This window comes from Rhinopithecus roxellana, chromosome 17, assembly GCF_007565055.1.
Source record: "Rhinopithecus roxellana isolate Shanxi Qingling chromosome 17, ASM756505v1, whole genome shotgun sequence".
NCBI classification, from domain to species: domain Eukaryota; kingdom Metazoa; phylum Chordata; class Mammalia; order Primates; family Cercopithecidae; genus Rhinopithecus; species Rhinopithecus roxellana.
The window spans coordinates 105,211,772-105,229,729 of NC_044565.1; the positions used below are offsets into that span (position 1 = coordinate 105,211,772).

Genomic DNA, 17,958 nt, shown 5'->3' on the forward strand with positions numbered 1-17,958 from the left:
TGCTTAACTAACCTGCTGGAGAAAACTTACCATAGCAGCTCTCACAGGCTCTCCCTAAAAGAGGATTCTGAGGCTGGAACGTGGTCCCCACAGCTCCATTCACAGCACCAGGCTTCCCATTACTAGTGGATATTTGGTTGGGATTTGGTTTGCTGCTTTCAATGAAATTAAAATAAGGTGATAAAATGATTTGTACAATACGACAAAAAGCTCTATATCATTACTGATTTACTTTCACTATTTAATAAACATAAACATTTTTAAATGTGTGGTGAAGAAGAATTAAACTGGTAAAAGCAAGGTGTTAAAATGAACTCACACTACTCATCTTTATAAAACAAGTCTATGTAAAAAGGAATCGCTTACGCCTGACATTCATGAAGTAAATACTGTCCCATCTCTTTTCTGATCAGAATACAACTTCCTTAAAACATCCTCTGACACTTTTGAAAGAGACAAGTTACCGTTTATAAAGTCTCCCGAGAAAATATTTATTTGGATCAAACAAATTAATTGAAAGGCAACATGATTGTTGTCACTGTCCAGTTCCTACTGCTGGTGTGGGGGCTGCTGGCTACTGCACTCCAGCTCTCCAGGGAGCTGCACAAAAGCCACACCCTTAGCAGATGCTGTGGGGTCAACAGGGCCCATCTCCAGGTTACTTAGGACTTCAGGAGCTTCTGGCCACTCATGATGACCACTCTTATTACATCTGAAATTTTATAAGGAATATTACATAGCATTTGAAATTTTAAAAACCAATAAAGGTATTTGGAGGTTTTCCTTTTTAAGAGAGTATTTTTTTAAGAAGAGAAAAGAGAGGCGGAAGGATGACTTGAAGCCAGGAGTTCGGAGACCAGCCTGGGCAACACAGTGAGACTCTGTCTCTACAAAAACAAAAATAAAAATTACCCAGGCATAGTGGCATGTGCCTGTAGTCCCAGCTATTCAGAAGGCTGGGGTGGGAGCATCAATCACTTGAGCCCAGGAGTTAGAAGCTACAGTGAGCCATGATCATGCCACTGTACTCCACTGCAGCCTGGGCAACAGAGGAAGACCCTTTCTTTTAGGGAGCAGGGAGAGGAAGAGACATCTACCATAAGTCGATATGCAAATCTCACAAAGACCAAGTCAACAGAGCCATTAATTCCTTAGAAACATGTAGCCCAGATTATCTTGGTATTTCCCAGGCAAACAAGGCTAACTTTTCCCCATGTATGGTAGGCTAACTCCCCCACTGCTTATAAGCTGTGCCCAAGAACACTGCACAGATATACATAGCATGTTCTCAATAAATTCATAATTCATTTAATGTATATTTATTCAGTGCCTAATAAATAAAAGTCTCTGACCTCAAGGAGCTTTCATTCTAGATGACTTTTTGTGTTTATTTGCTAGACAGAAAATAAGCAAAATAAATTAGTAAATTATTTATCGAAAATGAATGTTGAATGGCTAAATGCAGATTATATGCTGTCTTCCCATATCTACTGACGCAATGAGACCTCACAACTATCAAGACAGCTGAAGTCAGAGTTGACTCAAGGTCTCCCACTTTCCACAATTCCATTCACCTGTTAAAGTCTGGTTTGTAAAGTTGGTCTGGCCTGACAGCAAAGACCCTAAGATTTCCTTTTGGTATTGTTATTACAACTATCAGGTGACACTCCCACCACTGCTACCAGAAGAAATCATTTAACCACTGTGTGCACTGAGGTCTCTATTCTATAAAATAGGACTATTATTTACACTTCTAACCTGTGTCAGCAATGTATGTTAAAGACAAATTGGTTTGTTTGTTTGTTTGTTTTAGATGAAGTCTCGCTCTTGTCACCCAGACTGGAGTGCAATGGTGTGATCCTGGCTCACTGCAGCCTCCACCCCCAGGTTCAAGCGATTTGAACTGCCTCAGCCTCCTGAGTAGCTGGGATTACAGGCGCCTGCCACCAATCCCGACTAATTTTTATATTTTTAGTAGAGGCGGGGTTTCACCATGTTGGCCAGGCTGGTCTCAAACTCCTGGCCTCAGGTGATCTGCCCGCCTCAGCCTCCCAAAGTGCTGGGATTACAGGTATGAGCCACCATGCCTGGCCTATTTATTTTTTTGAGATGGTGTTTTACTCTTTCACCCAGGCTAGAGTGAAGTGGCGTGATCTCGGCTCACTGCAACCTCCGCCCCCCACAGGTTCAAGCGATTCTCCTGCCTCAGCCTCCCAAGTAGTTGGGATTACAGGCTCCCGCCACCATGCTCAGCTAATTTTTGTATTTTTAGTAGAGACGGGGTTTCACCTTGTTGGCCAGGCTGGTCTCGAACTCCTGACCTCAGGTGATCCACCCACCTCGGTCTCTCAAAGTGCTGGGATTACAGGCTTGAGTCACTGTGCCCAGCCAAAAAATTGGTTTTTAAAAGACATTTTTCTTTTTTGAGGCAGGGTCTCACTTTGTCACCCAGGCTGGTATGTAGTGGTGTGATCACCAATCACTGCAGTGTTGACCTGCTGGGCTCAGGTGATACTCCCACCTCACCCTCCCAAGTAGCTGGGACTGCAGGTGTGTGCCACCATGCCTGGCTCTTTTCTTTCTTTTTTTTTTTTTTTTTTGGTAGATACAGGGACTCTATGTTGCTCAGGCTGGTCTTGAATTTCTGGGTTCAAGGGATCACCCCACCTCAACAGGTGTGAGCCTTTAATTTTTTTAAATTAAAGGTCATGCCTGACCTTTAATTTATTTATTATTTTTTTTTTTTTGAGGCAGGATCACCCAGGCTGGAGTGCAGTGGCATTACCATGGCTCACTGCAGCCTCAACCTCTCAGGCTCAGGTGATCCTCACACCTCAGCCTCCCAAGTAGCTGGGACTACTGTCACACACCACCATGCCTGGTTATAAAATACATTTTTAAAAATGTATTATTTATTATCTGTCTATCTACTTACTTTTTTTAGAGACAGGATCTCACTCTGTTGCCCAGACTACAGTGGCATGATCACAACTCACTGCAGCATCAAACCCCTGGGCTCAAGCAATCCCCACACCTCAGCCTTCCAAGTAACTGGGCCTACAGGCATTTGCCTCCATGTCTGGGTAATTTAAAAAATTTTTTGTAGAGATGAGGTCTCACTACTTTGTACAGACTGAGCTCAAACTCGTGGCCTCAAGCGATCTTCCTGCCTCAGCCTCCCAATCTGTTGGGATTACAGGCATGAGCCACTGTACCTGGCCCTAAAACATATTAACATATTTAAAATCAGATAGAAGGTGTTTCTCTTCTTACAGTTTTCAGGTGAAACTACACTAAGTGAAAAGTGGCGATTTAGAATGACTAGCATTTTCAGTAATATACAATATTCCTTTTATTAAAAAAATCTACTATATATAGATAGAACTGATTTCCCCTTGGGGTCAAATGACTGGCCAGAGGTTTTCCAGAAATACGAAAATTTCTGATATTTAACCCAGGGCTAAATATGCGTGTTGAAAAAGAGCTAATACAAATGTACAGTTGAGCTGCCTTAAAGAATGAGAGCAAAGTTCATTGCTCAACTGAATCCAGAGCGTTATTTGACTGAATACATCACTTGTCTTAATGATAATAATCACAAAAGGAAAACAAGTGTGCCAAGACTGCATATAGACATGTGAATCACATAAAATATGTTCTGCAAAACCAGGTACCTACAGATTAATTGCCAGGGGACAAATGATTGATGTCATTGTGACAATCTGTGACTGTAAGCAAACATTTTTAACGTTTTAAAAGACACATTATATGAAATTGCCCTTTCTTTTATCTAATGCTCAAATCTCCCCTCACTCCCCTCATCTGTGCTCCAGATTCCAGCCCTCCTGCCCCACAGAGAACACTGTACACTCCCTCTCTCATCTGCTTGTACCTCCTTGGCTCATATGCAGCAGTGCTCACCATGCCAATAAGATCACCAATGATCTCCACGTTATTAAATTCCTTGGCTATTTCCCACCAGCATCCAACGCTGTCAAATCTCTTTCCCCCTCCTTGAAACATACTCCTCTCTTAGCTTCTGTGATACCATACTCACCTAGCTATCCTTGTTTAGCTTACCATATTCTATCTGATCTATAAATACTGGATTTATTCAAGGCTAAGTCAAGGCCCTTTTCTTATTGCTCTCCCTCAGAAATCTTATCTATGGTTTCAAATATAATTATTGTATGCTGATGAAGCTCAAATATGTATCTCTAGTCCAGACTTTTCCACACTGAGTTTAAGACCAATACATCCAGTATTTGGTGACAGCATATTGAACAACTCTTTTCCAATAAACTCAGAATGACCTAACCTGATTCTCTGCCAGTGTCTGAGCTTAACAAATAGCATGATAATCCACTTTACCGTGCCAGAAACCTAGGATTCACACTAGACACCCCCTGCCTGCCATAAAAGTCAGTCACCTCCAAATATCACACCATTTCCAGAGCTACTACTCTAGGTCAAGCTAGTGTTATCTTTCCTCTCCAAGAACTTCATAACTGGTCCCCCCGCATCTACTCTTAGTCCTCTTCCTCAAACCATTTCCCAACATATAGCAGGTGATCTTAAAGTGCTAACCTGACCATGACTCTTCATTGTTTAAAATCAATTTCCACTGTTCATGAGAACTCCCAGGTAACACAGGGAGACACTGTCTCTACAAAAAATAAATTAGTTGGGTGTGGTAGTGCATGCCTGTAGTCCCAGCTACTTGGGGGGCTGAGGTGGGAGGATCACTTGAGCCCGGGAGGTTGATGCTGCTGTGAGCCATGATTGCACCGTTGCACTTAAACCAAGGTGACAGAGCAAGACGACCCCATCTCACAAAACAAAACAAAAATAAAGCAAAATTTTATTCACAAAAACAAGCAGTAGGTCAGATTTGGCTTGAGACTATAGTTTGCTGATCCCTGACTTAGATTACATTGACTCCAAAGTCACAGTAAAGCCAAATGGAAACAATTATCTGGGTTACTTGGTCAAAACTAGTTAAATGTATTATTTCATGGTGGCAGCACTTTGAAGTATAAGAAAGCTGGTACGCTTGCTTTTGAAAATCTAAGACACATGAGTTGCAACAGTATTTTATTTGAGGAGTGGCTCTTTTATAAATTCAACATATAAAACATATGATTTAGAAGGAATAAGAAAACCACCCTGCAGATGGGCTATATAATTCTTAATAAAAATTACAGACTCTTAAAAAGTACATGTTCTTAAAATCAAACCAGAGTTATCTGCCTTGAGGTAAAAGATCAATATGAAAGATCACCACTCATTGTCTATGAGGCCTCCTACATGTATATAAAAACATGTATTATACAGAATATCAAAATTCCGGAAACAAAAGGCTAGTTATTAAGCAACTGTAAATAGGTTGAAGAGGGAGAAAAGGCTTGGAGCAGCATGTAGAATTGTGCAATAAATTTCATTTTAATCCTAAAAGAATCTAGGATAGAACAATATACACGTGGTGCTTCATAAACCAATTCTTCCTAAACAAATGAATAAGCAAACTCTGAAAATCTCAACAGAAGGATACAGCAAGTTATATTTCTTTTAAATTTTTTGCAGAAACGAGGTCCCCCAAAGTGCTGGGATTATAGGCCTGAGCTACCATGCCCATCCTCATTTAAAACAAAGCAAATGGAAAAAAAAAATGGCATTCATTTTGAGATGACGATGATTTCTGAATTCAAAGTATAATAATGATAGAACACTAAACACACAAAAAAATCAAAACCGCTCCATTATTTATCACACATTTACCAAGTATGGTTCTAACTGCCATTAGAACCAAGAAAACAAGGTAAAAATCCTCAAATAAACAACAAACCTCCAAAGAGCAGTATGTATTACCCAAACAAAATCTATAGTTTGAAAAGCTGCTAGCTTTCTGAAACACATTTGCTTCAAATAATACAGCGTTTCATAGGTTTTCTGACACTTTCCCTGCAGCTTTGATTTGATAAAAGTATAGTATATAGTACATTTCTTCCTCTATTCTTTAGGTTAGACTATTTCAGGTTTCTCTCACTGGCTCCTTTTTATTGTAGGGGTATAATAGTAAGTCTCATGCTTTGTAGAAGAAGAAAGATACACAAAAGTTCAAATTTTGCTGAAATTGAACAAAATGACATATTCTACAACGACAAAATTAAGACCATAACAAATATTTTAAAAGATTTCAATTACTTACTAAGTTGGGATATATACTTGTTTCAGTTTACTTTCAGCTTCTGCTGCTTTTAGACGTTTCTAATTCAAAAGATGAATAAAACATTTTACATGCAATGCCTAATTATTACTACTGTTCATTGTCTTAAAAATTCACAAGAAAATATGTATTAAAGTGTAATTCAAAAATTACAATTTTAAGATAATCTTTTCTTTCATATGCATATTCTTAAACTGCAATAATGTCTAAGAAAAGTCACTAGGTTCTGTGGTACAATACCATTTTAGGCATAGATTTAAAAAAATAAAGCAATGAGCAACTCCATTTTCCATTCCTCTATGAGTGAATAAACAGGAACTTTAAAAAGTAACCATTTTTACTTTTCAAATTTAGTTTCTACTTTATTACTTATTTGCCTTTCTAGAAGAAAACACACACACACACACACACATACTCTCTCTCTCTCTGCTTTTAGAAAAATATTCAGAGATTATTTGTTTTCAAAATCCAGGCAAGAGTTACGAGTAACTGTGGCTATTCTAAGTAGAACTAAATAAGCATTTATTCTCAAATGTTGGGAGATATGCATTAAACTTTAAACCTCAGCTGAACTTATTTTACTGGAACCAATTAGGAGTCATATGTAGGGAAAGGAATGGGAAGGAGATTATATAATCAAATCCAGACACTGACCAACATGATAGTGTAGGCAAATAGAGAAGCAAAATAACATACGGTTGATGTCCAAAAATAAGACAAACCAGAATAAAAGGCTATCTTCTATTTTCCCAATGAGGAGAAAACAGAAATACTTAGGGGGACAACTTGAAACTTTTAGAACAGGGTTGAAATTTTTGGAAATAATATTATCGAGGCCGGGTGCGGTGGCTCAAGCCTGTAATCCCAGCACTTTGGGAGGCCGAGACAGGCGGATCACGAGGTCAGGAGATCGAGACCACCCTGGCTAACACGGTGAAACCCCGTCTCTACTAAAAAATACAAAAAAATTAGCCGGGCGAGGTGGCGGGCGCCTGTAGTCCCAGCTACTCAGGAGGCTGAGGCAGGAGAATGGCATGAACCCGGGAGGTGGAGCTTGCAGTGAGCTGAGATCCGGCCACTGCACTCCAGCCTGGGCAACAGAGTGAGACTCCGTCTCAAAAAAAAAAAAAAAAAAAGAATATTATCTACTTTTCAACCATCCTTGATACCATCATCTCCATCTTTAGAGACTCTTTTTAAATTTAATAACACAGGTTTCCAGACTACATGGTCTTGATCTATACCTAAGCTGTTCATAATAAGCACTTTCTGAATTATATTAATATCGACACTGGAAATTTTTCAACAAGCCTTGGGTATCTATTCACTATTCGTGACCTCAACAATTCACCATGGTACTTTTTGTTTTCAATTTTTTACTTATTTTTAGAGATGGGGTCTTGTTATGTTGCCCAAGCTGGACATGAACTCCTGGGCTGAGCAATCCTCCTGTCTTGGTCTCCCAAAATGCTGGGAATATAGGTGCACGCCACCACACCCAGCTCACTATGATATTTTAAAAGTGATTCATAAAGGTTTTTTTAGAGCATCTAATACTTGCCACTGTATAACCTACATATATAGGAAAAATAATGTCTGTGTTAAATATATTTGCTTCTTTATGTTCTAATATGTGCCTATACAAATATAACACAAGTATTGGCTGATGTCACTTCGGGAAAATGTACCATTCCTCAGAGGTAGTATTATTTAAAAAATAAGTAATTGAGAGTTACCTGAATTTAGGATATTTGAGAAGGACTCAAAAATTAAATTTAAGAAAAAGCTTATGTACAGTACCAAATCACCATACTAGTAAGACTACTACAGTTATGGTCAAGGATTTTGGGAGTATAGCCACACAAATGTCATGTAAAGAGGTTTCAGAGGATCTTTAAAAATATATCAAATTATACGGCTGATGACATTGGTCTCAATTCTCAATTCTTCATAAAAATAACTTGTTCAAGAGGTTTGTGTTAGCATCACATCTTTGATCAGTGCCATGAACTACAAAGAGATGAGGTACCAGTCAAATGCAAGGAAAATAATGCCTCTCTAGTGGTATCTCTCCAAAATATTTATCTTAATTCATGCTGAAATCAAGGAAATATTAAGATTAAAATCTTAAATAATATCCTAAAGATATGAAATCGTAGAGTTTAGTCTGGAAAAAGTAAGGTAAACAAATTTAAAATTAGTACATTGCTAAAAAATATTAAAATATAAACAAAGTTAATTTTTATGCAACCATATTGGTAGCAATAGGAAAAAAATTACCTGTTGCACATATCTGTCAGTAGTTTTCCACATGTAATAATATTCAATGATGCTAGTCAACGATTTCCAAGGAAGCTGGAAAAAAAAAATCAATATATCATATACGTTAACATGTAATAAAATGAGATGAAAATAAGCTACTATAGAAAGTACTTTCCTTTAAAAACTACTTTTTTTTTTTTTTTTTTTTTGAGACAGACTGTCACTTTGTTGCCCAGGTTAAAGTGCAGTCGCCCAATCTCAGCTCACAGCAACCTCCGCTTCCTGGGTTCAGGCAATTCTGCCTCAGCCTCCCAAGTAGCTGGGATTAGAAAGAAGCACATGCCACCATGCCCAGCTAATTTTTTGTATTTTTAGTAGAGACAAGGTTTCACCATGTTGGCCAGGCTTGTCTCCAACTCCTAACCTCAGGTGATCCGCCCGCCTCGGCCTCCCAAAGTGCTGGGATTACAGGTGTGAGCCATCACACTTGATCCTTAAAAACCACTTCTTTAAAATAACGAAGCAAATATCCATATGGAAGATTCATTCTACAATATTTTGAAAAATTTAAAATTAATCCTTAGGGAACGGTACCCCAAACAAGTCATATTCAGTAAGAGACTCTAATACAATACATTCCATTTCTCATTCCGTTTATAAATTTTACTAAAAAATATAAACATCATAACTGATAACATTTCTTTCTCTTTTTATTTAAGAGACAGGGTTACCCAGGCTGCAGTGCAGTGGCATGATCATAGCTCACTGCAGTCTCAACCGCCCAGGGTCTAGTGGTCCTCCTGCCTCAGCCTCCTCAGCTGGGACTATAGGTGTGACACCATGCCCGGCTAGTTTTTTTTTATTTTCTGTCGAGTTGGGGGGGGGTCTCCCTATGTTGCCCAGGCTGGTCTCGAACTCCTAGGCTCAAGCAATCCTTCTACCTCAGCCTCCCAAAGGCCTAGGATCACAGATGAGCCACCGTGACCAGACCTGATAACATTTCATGACTTAGGAAAGTTCTCAAGTTACAGGTGAGGCTGCAGCACTATTTTAGAAACGGTATTTAAATAGCCTGAGTTACTTCAGCTTCCAAAGATGGCAGCTAAGACTGTGTGTCATTTGGTCTCTGCATATCCTTGAAAGAAGCATTGAGGAGGGTAGGAGAGACAGTCTTTCTTTTTTTTTTTTTTGGCGTTTCACTTTGTCGCCCAGGCTGGAGTGCAGGGGCGCGATATCGGCTCATTGCAAGCTCTGTCTCCTGGGTTCACACCACTCTCCTGCCTCAGCCTCCCAAGCTGCTGGGACTACAGGCACCCGCCAACCCACCCAGCTAATTTTTTTGTATTTTTTAGTAGAGACGGGGTTTCACCATGTTAGCCAGGATGGTCTCGATCTCCTGACCTCGTGATCTGCCCGCCTCGGCCTCCCAAAGTGCTGGGATTACAGGCATGAGTCACTGCGCCCTGCCAAAAGAAGTGATGAGGAGGGCAGGACAGACAGTCTTGAATCGTTGATGCCACCCCCCTCCCATCCCCTGGCAGAGGCCTTGCAGTGCCAGAGTCTGTGCATATGGGGGAAGAACATCACAGTGACTAGGGGACTTTACACTGAACTTAGTGCTGCCCTGTGACAGCAGAGAATAAACCCATGCTGGGGTCAGCCAGTACCTGTGCAGGGAGGGAGAATCTGTACCAGACCTAGCCAGAGGATAATCACATATCCCACAGGTTGGAACTTGAGTTTCTCAACAAGCCTGGTGACCACGGGCTGAAGTGCTCTGAGGACCTAGGTAAACTTGGAAGACAGTCTAGATACACAAAGACTTCAACTCCTAAACAATTCCTAGGGCTGGGCTGGACTCAGAGCCAGAGGACTTAGGGTGGCACGCGACCTAGGGAGACACCCAGGGTGGCTAAAGGAGTGATTGCACCACCCCTCCCCCAAACCCAGGCGGTACAGCTCAGGGGCAAAAACATCTCCTTCCTTCTGCTTAAGGGATGGAAAGTGAAGAGTAAAGAGGACTTTGTCTTGCATCTTGGATACCTGCTCAGCCACAGCAGGATAGGGCCCCAGACAGAGTCATGAGGCCCCCATTGCAGGTCCTAGCTCCTAGACACATTTCTAGACACTATCTGGACAAAACGGAACCTGCTGCCTTAAAGGAAGGACCCAGTCCCTGCAAGAGTCATCAGCTGCTGACTAAAGAGCCCATGGGCCCGGCCCCGAGAAACCAGCAGCAATGCCCGGGTAGTACACCATGAGCCTTGGGCTCTGAGATGTGCTGACTACAGGTGTGACCCAGCACATTCGCATCTATAGGTGGCTATGGTGAAAGGCTTCTTCTGTTTAAGTAGACAAGTAAAGGGATGTTGTTGTTTTGTACCTTAGGTACCGCTCAGCCACAGTGGGGTAGAGGAATAAGCAGGCTCTTGGGGTCCCCAGAGAAATGAGGTTCAGGCCTCAGCTCCTGAACCGCATTTCTGGACCTGTCTTGGGCCAGAGGGGAGCCCAGTTCCCTGAAGGGTGATCCCAGGCCAGGCAGCATTCCCCACCAGCTGACTGAAATGAAGAGCCCTTGGGCTTTAAGTGTACATTGGAGGTGGCCTGGCAGAACTACCCCCACCCCCAATCGTGGCTGGGTGGTGGTGGTGTCCACAGGGAGGCCCCTCTGCCTGTGGAAAGGGGAAGGAAAAGCAGGATTGATTTTATATTGTGGTTTGAGTCCCAGCTTAGTCACAGTAGAACAGAACATCAGATAAATTTCTAAGGTTTTTGACTCCAATCCCTGGTTCTCAGACAGCATCTCTGGACTCACCACGGCTTGGAGGAACTCACTGTCCTGAAGGGAAGGACACAAACCTGTCTCACTTTGGCATCTGCTGATAGGAGGGCCTTGAGTTAGCATAGGTGGTAGCAAGTGAGCAGTTACGGCAGGCATGGCCCAGCACAGTCCCAGTGGTGGTAGCCACAAGAGTGCTTGCATCACCACACCCCAGTTCCAGGTAGCTCAGGGGAGGGAGAGGGGATGGGGGAGAAGGAGAGGGGAGGGGAGGGGATGGGGATGGGGGGGAGTGGGGGAGGGGGAGAGGGAGAAGGAGAGACACTGTTTCTTTGAGAGAAAGGGAAAAGAACAAGAGTCTGTATGGTAATCCAGAGAATTCTGGATCTAATCCGAGACCACCAAGGGAGTACTTTGCATCTGCAAAAACCACAGTGATATTGGGCTTGGGGCCCAAGTCCTTTAGAAAGCCTTTTTAAGAAGGATGGACACAAACAAGCCCAGACTGTGAAGACTACAATAAATACCTAACTCTTCAATGCTCAAACACTAACGAACATCTACAAGCATCAAGATCATCCGGGAAAACATGACCTCACCAAACAAACTAAATAAGTCAGGAGGGACCAATGCTGGAAAAACAGAGACATGTGACCTTTCAGATAGAGAATTCAAAATAGCTGGCTGGGCACAGTGGCTCATGCCTGTAATCCCAGCACTTTGGGAGGCTGCGGCAGGAGGATCACATAAGGCCAGGAGTTCGAGACCAGCCTGCTCAACGTGGCGAAACCCTGTCTCTACTAAAAACACAAAAAAAATTAGCCAGGCACAGTGATGCATGTCTGTAAATCGCAGCTACTTGGGAGGCTGAGGCATGAGAATTGCTTGAACCCGGGAGGCGGAGGTTGCAGTGAGCCAAGATCATGCCATTGCACTCCAGCCTGGGTAACAGAACAAGACTCTGTCTCCCAAAAAAAAAAAAAAAGAATTCAAGACAGCTGTTTTGAGGAAACTCAAAGAAATTCAAGATAACAGAGAGAAGGAATTCAGAATTCTGTCAGACAAATTTAACAAAGAGATTGAAATAAAAAGAATCAAGCAGAAATTCTTGAGTTAAAAATGTAATTAACATGCTGAAAAAATGCATCAGAGTCATTTAATAGTGGAACTAAGTAGGCCAGGCGCGGTGGCTCAAGCCTGTAATCCCAGCACTTTGGGAGGCTGAGACGGGTGGATCACGAGGTCACGAGATCGAGACCATCCTGGCTAACCCGGTGAAACCCCGTCTCTACTAAAAAAAATACAAAAATCTAGCCGGGCGCGGTGGCGGGCGCCTGTAGTCCCAGCTACTCCGGAGGCTGAGGCAGGAGAATGGCGTAAACCCGGGAGGCGGAGCTTGCAGTGAGCTGAGATCCGGCCACTGCACTCCAGCCTGGGCGACAGAGCGAGACTCCGTCTCAAAAAAAAAAAAAAAAAAAATAGTGGAACTAATTAAGCAGAAGAAAGAATTATTGAGCCTGAAGACAGGCTATTTGAAAATACCCACTCAGAGGAGAGAAAAAAGCAAGGAATAAAAACAATGAAGCCTGTCTACAGGATCTAGAAAATAGCCTTGAAAGAGCAAATCTAAGAGTTATTGGTCTTAAAGAAGAGGTAGAGAAAGAGAGGCAGGAAAACTATTCAAAGGGATAATATCAGAGAACTTCCCAAACCTGGAGAAAAATATCAACACCAATATTCAATAAGGTTATAATCAAACTCCCAAAGGTCAAAGATAAGGAAAGAACCTCAAAAGCAACAAGACAGCAAAAACAAATAACTTATAACGGAGCTCCAATACATTTGGCAGCAGACTTCTCAATGGAAACCTTACAGGCCAGGAGACAGTGGCATGACATATTTAAAGTGCTGAAGGAAAAGACCTTTACCCAAGAATAGTATATCCAGTGAAAATATCCTTCAAACGTGATAGAGAAATAAAGACTTCCTGACAAACAAAAGTTGAAGGATTTCATCAACACTAGACCTGTCCAATAAGAAATGCTAAAGGGAGTTCTTTAATCAGAAAAAGAAACAGATGTCGGTGAGCAAAAAGAAATCATCTGACGGTACAAAACCCGCTGGTAATAGTAAGTACACAGAAAAACACATCGAGTATTGTAACACTGTAATTGTGGTATGTAAACTACACTTAAGTCTTAAATAGAAAGCCCGAATGATGAACCAATCAAAAATAATAACTACAACTTTCCAAGACATAGTACAATAAGACACAGAATCAACAAAAAGTTAAAAAGGGGAATGAAGTTAAAATGCTGTTTTCTAACTATTAGGTTTCAGTGTGTGTGTGTGTGTGTGTGTGTGTGTGTTTGAGATGTTCCAAGAGGTGATTATTACATATTGCACACCTGTATCAAAATATTTCATAGGCTGTGGTGTCGTGGCTCACGCCTGTAATCCTAGCACTTTGGGAGGCTGAGGCAGGCAGATCACAAGGTCAGGAGATCGAGCCCATCCTGGCCAACATGGTGAAACCCAGTCTCTACTAAAAATACAAAAATTAGCTGGGGCTGGTGGTGGTTGCCTATAATCCCAGCACTTTGGGAGGCCAAGACAGGCGGGCTGCTTGAAGCCAGGAGTTTAAGACCAGCCTGGCCAACAGTGAAACCCCGTCTCTATTGAAAATAAAAAAATTAGCTGGGCATGGTGGCGCGTGCCTGTAGTCCCAGTTACTCGGGAGGCTGAGGCAGGAGAATCACCTGAATCTGGGAGGTGGAGGTTGCAGTGAGCAGAGGTTGCACCACTGCACTCCAGCCTGGGTAACAGAGTGAGACTTTGCCTCAAAAAATAAATTAATTAATTAAATTCAATAAAAATATAAAAATTAGCTGGGGCTGGTGGCATGTGCCTCTAGTCTCAGCTACTCGGGAGGCTGAGGCAGGAGAATCGCTTGAACCCGGGAGTCAGAGGTTGCAGTGAGCCGAGATTGCGCCACTGCATTCCAGCCTGGCAACAGAGAGAGACTCCGTCTCAAAAAAAAAAAAAAATTTTTTTTAATTAAAAAATTTCATGTACCCCATAATTATATATACCTACTATGAACCAGCAAAAACTAAAAATAAAAATTTTAAAAAGGAAAGAAAAATGTTTAAAAAGAAAATGGCCAAGAATTATTCAAACTTAACGGAAAACAAAAAAACAGTTCTAGGATGCTCAGAGAATTATAAATAGAATAATTACAAAGAAAAACATGCTCAGGCACACTGTGGAAGTAAAAATGCTAAAAACCAAAAGTAGACAGAAAAATTTGAAGACAAAGAAAAAGAAACATCACATCATAGGAACTTCTCATCAGAAACTAGTTACATCAGACAGCACTGAAAAAGAAAAGCAAAAAAGTGAATTACATAAAACGTGAAATGTGTTTTAAGGAACAGCCGAGTTTTTCAAGCAAAGCTAAATTCACCGTTGTACTGCCATTAAGTGCTTATATTGGAGGAAAGGTTTCAAATAAATGATGTGAGCTTCAATCTTTTTATTTGCTTGTTTGTTTAACTGAGATAGGGTAGTGCTATCCTGTTCAGGCTGGAGTGCAGTAGCTATTCACAGGCATGATCACAGCATGCTGCAGCCTCAAAATCCCAGGCTCGAGTGATCCTCTTGCTTCAGCTTCCCAAGCTCCCAAGTAGCTGGGACTACAGGGTGTGTTACCCCATCTGTAGCCCTAAGCTTCAATCATAAGATACTAGGAAAAGAAAAAGCAATTAAGTCCAAAGCAATATAAAGGAAAGAAGTAATAAAGACACAAGCAGAAATCAATGAAATAGAAAATAGAGCAAAGTCAATCAAACCAAAAGCTGGGTTTTCTTTGTTTGTTTGTTTGTTTTTTGCAAAGTTCAACAACACTGATAAACTCCTAGCCAGACTGATCAGAAAAAAAGATTAAAAAAACACACAAATTATCAGTATCAGGAACGAGACAGTAGATGTAACTACAGATCCATGCTACAGACCATAAAAGGATAACATGAGAATATTCTAAACTCCTATTATAAACATCTTTATAACAGTAAACTAGACAACTTAAGATAAAAGGGAGAAATACTTTGGAAGACAAACTACCAAAGTCACTCATGAAGAAAGAGGTAACAATAAAAGACCTGTATCTATTAAAGAAAATGACTTCAGTTTTAAAACCTTCCAAAAGGAGATGACTTCACTAGTGAACTCAACCAAATATTTAAGGAATAAGTTTACACAAACAGTTCCAGAAAACAGAAAAGAGAATACTTCCCAACTCATGCTAAGTAGCCATCACTAGCCTGAAATAAAACAAAAAATATTACAATAAAAGGAAATGAAAAGTTCTGTATTAATCATTAACATAGATTCAAAACAACATGTTCCACACAATAAAGGTATATTAAGTCTTAGTTTGTCAACTCAAAAAGATAAATTTCAAAAACACAGATGCAAACATGCTTAACAAAATACTGGGAAATCAAATTCAGCATTTTATTAAAACAATGTCTCATGACCAAGTGGAACTGACAGCCAGGAACACTGGTTGTTTTCAGTAATCATAAGTTAATCTATGTTATTCACCATATCAAAAGAGATAAACATCCTATAATCACAACTGATGCATAAAATACATCTTACAAAATTTGACATCATTCATGATTTTTTAAAAAACTCTCAGAAAGTAAGAATAGAGAGGAATTTGCTCATCATTAAAAGACACATACAAAAATAAAACAAATTACAGTTGATCTCACATGTAATAGTGAAAAAATGAATGAATTTCCCCTAAGATCAGGCACAAGAAAAGGATGTTGCTCTTACCATTTCTTTTGAACACTGCATTGGAAATACTAGCCAGTGCAATAAGGCAAAAATAAATAAAAATAAAAGGCATACAGATGGGAAATAAAAACAAAAACTGCCCTTTATGTGCAGATAGCATAACTATCTATGTAGAAAGTCCCAAAGAATCTACCAAAAAAAACCGACTATAACTACTGCAAGAGATTCACAAGGCTGCAGAGTACAAGGTGAATATATAAAAGCTGCATATTAGGAGAGAATGTTACAAAAAAAAAAAAAAACTTGAATTCAAAATACATAACAAACTCTCAAAATCAACAAACAAAAAAAGCCCTCTTTTAAAATAAGCAGAAGATTTTGAAAACCATTTCACATCAAGGACATATGATGGGCAATGATACACATGAAAAGATGCTTATCATTAGTCTTTACGGAAAACGCAAATTAAAACCGAAATGAAATGCTACTACAAACCTATTATAACGGCTTTTTTAAAAATGACAATAATGTGGCCGGGCGCGGTGGCTCAAGCCTGTAATCCCAGCACTTTGGGAGGCCGAGATGGGCGGATCACGAGATCAGGAGATCGAGACCATCCTGGCTAATACGGTGAAACCCTGTCTCTACTTAAAAATACAAAAAACTAGCCGGGCGACGAGGCGGGCACCTGTAGTCCCAGCTACTCGGGAGGCTGAGACAGGAGAATGGCGGGAACCCGGGAGGCGGAGCTTGCAGTGAGCTGACATCCGGCCACTGCACTCCAGCCTGGGCGACAGAGCCAGACTCCGTCTCAAAAAAAAAAAAATGACAATAATGTGTCAGGTGCAGTGGCTCACACCTGTAATCCCAGCAACTTGGGAGGTCAAGGAAAGAGGATCACTTGAGCCCAAAGACCAGCCTGGGCAGCATGGTGAGACCACATCTATATAAAAAATAATAATTTTTAAAAAGCTAGACATGGTAGCACAACATGCCTGTAGTCCCAGTTATGTGCAAGGCTGAGGCCAAGAGGATCACTTGGGCCCAGGAGTTTGAGGCTGCAGTGAGCTATGATCATGCCACATCTGTTTTAGTGGTCCTGTTTCTCTAACTAAATCCTGACTGATAAGCGAACTGTTTTCCAAAGTGGCTGTATCAATTGCATTCAAACTAGCAAAATATGACAGCACAAGCTGGAGCCTATAAGGATGGGAAAAACCCTTGTAAGTAGCGACTGCCTTTGACCCTGATGGTACGCATGTTCTGCAGAAACCAAGGCTTTCTTCATGGTGCTAAACACACAAACACACACCTTGCCCTGGAGTCAGAGATGATGAAGGGGGATTCTAGGGAAGACAGAGCAACTGCAGTCCCAACATTGCCTCATGCCAACAAAGTGGGCCAGCAGATAAATGAGAACACATATGAGCTACAAAAATGGCTGGTGCTTCATTTCTGTTCTCCAAATCCTGCACTAGAATTTCTCATGGCCCACCCTAAAGGGCAACATACCGGGAAGGGAATTCTGGAAAACGTGGTTCAGTCTGGCTACACTGATATGTTATAAAGCTAACAAAGGTAATTTCTTATAAAGTTAGACATATAGTTATCATGTAAGACTCAGCAACCCCACGGCTCGTATTTCCCAAGAGAAACAAAAACTTATGTTCACTAAAACTAGCATACAAAATGTTTACAACAACTTTACCCATAATCATCAAAAATCAGAAACAATTCAAATACCCTTCAACAGGTGAATGAATAAACTGATTGTGGTACAGTCACACAATGGAATAGGCAATGAAAATGAACTACTGATATATGCAGCAACACTGATGAATACCAGATGCACTATGTTAAGTAAAATAAACCAAATTAAAAAGTT

General features: G+C 40.8%; 1 protein-coding gene across 6 annotated transcripts in view; it reads right to left on the reverse strand.

Moving 5' to 3' along the window:
* Nucleotides 1–17,958, reverse strand: part of MTA3 (metastasis associated 1 family member 3) — a 191,811-nt gene that overhangs the window by 52,246 nt on the left and 121,607 nt on the right. For 3 of the 6 annotated variants that reach the window (XM_030921242.1, XM_030921240.1, XM_010382595.2), the window contains exons 10-12: nucleotides 8,507–8,581; nucleotides 6,209–6,267; nucleotides 31–152 (exon numbers count right to left, since the gene is read on the reverse strand). In XM_030921242.1, the coding sequence (XP_030777102.1) occupies nucleotides 31–152; nucleotides 6,209–6,267; nucleotides 8,507–8,581 (256 nt within the window). Of the gene's footprint in view, nucleotides 1–30; nucleotides 156–6,208; nucleotides 6,268–8,506; nucleotides 8,582–17,958 lie in introns of all 6 variants that reach the window. The other 3 variants (XM_010382593.2, XM_030921239.1, XM_030921243.1) reach the window with 1 other exon arrangement.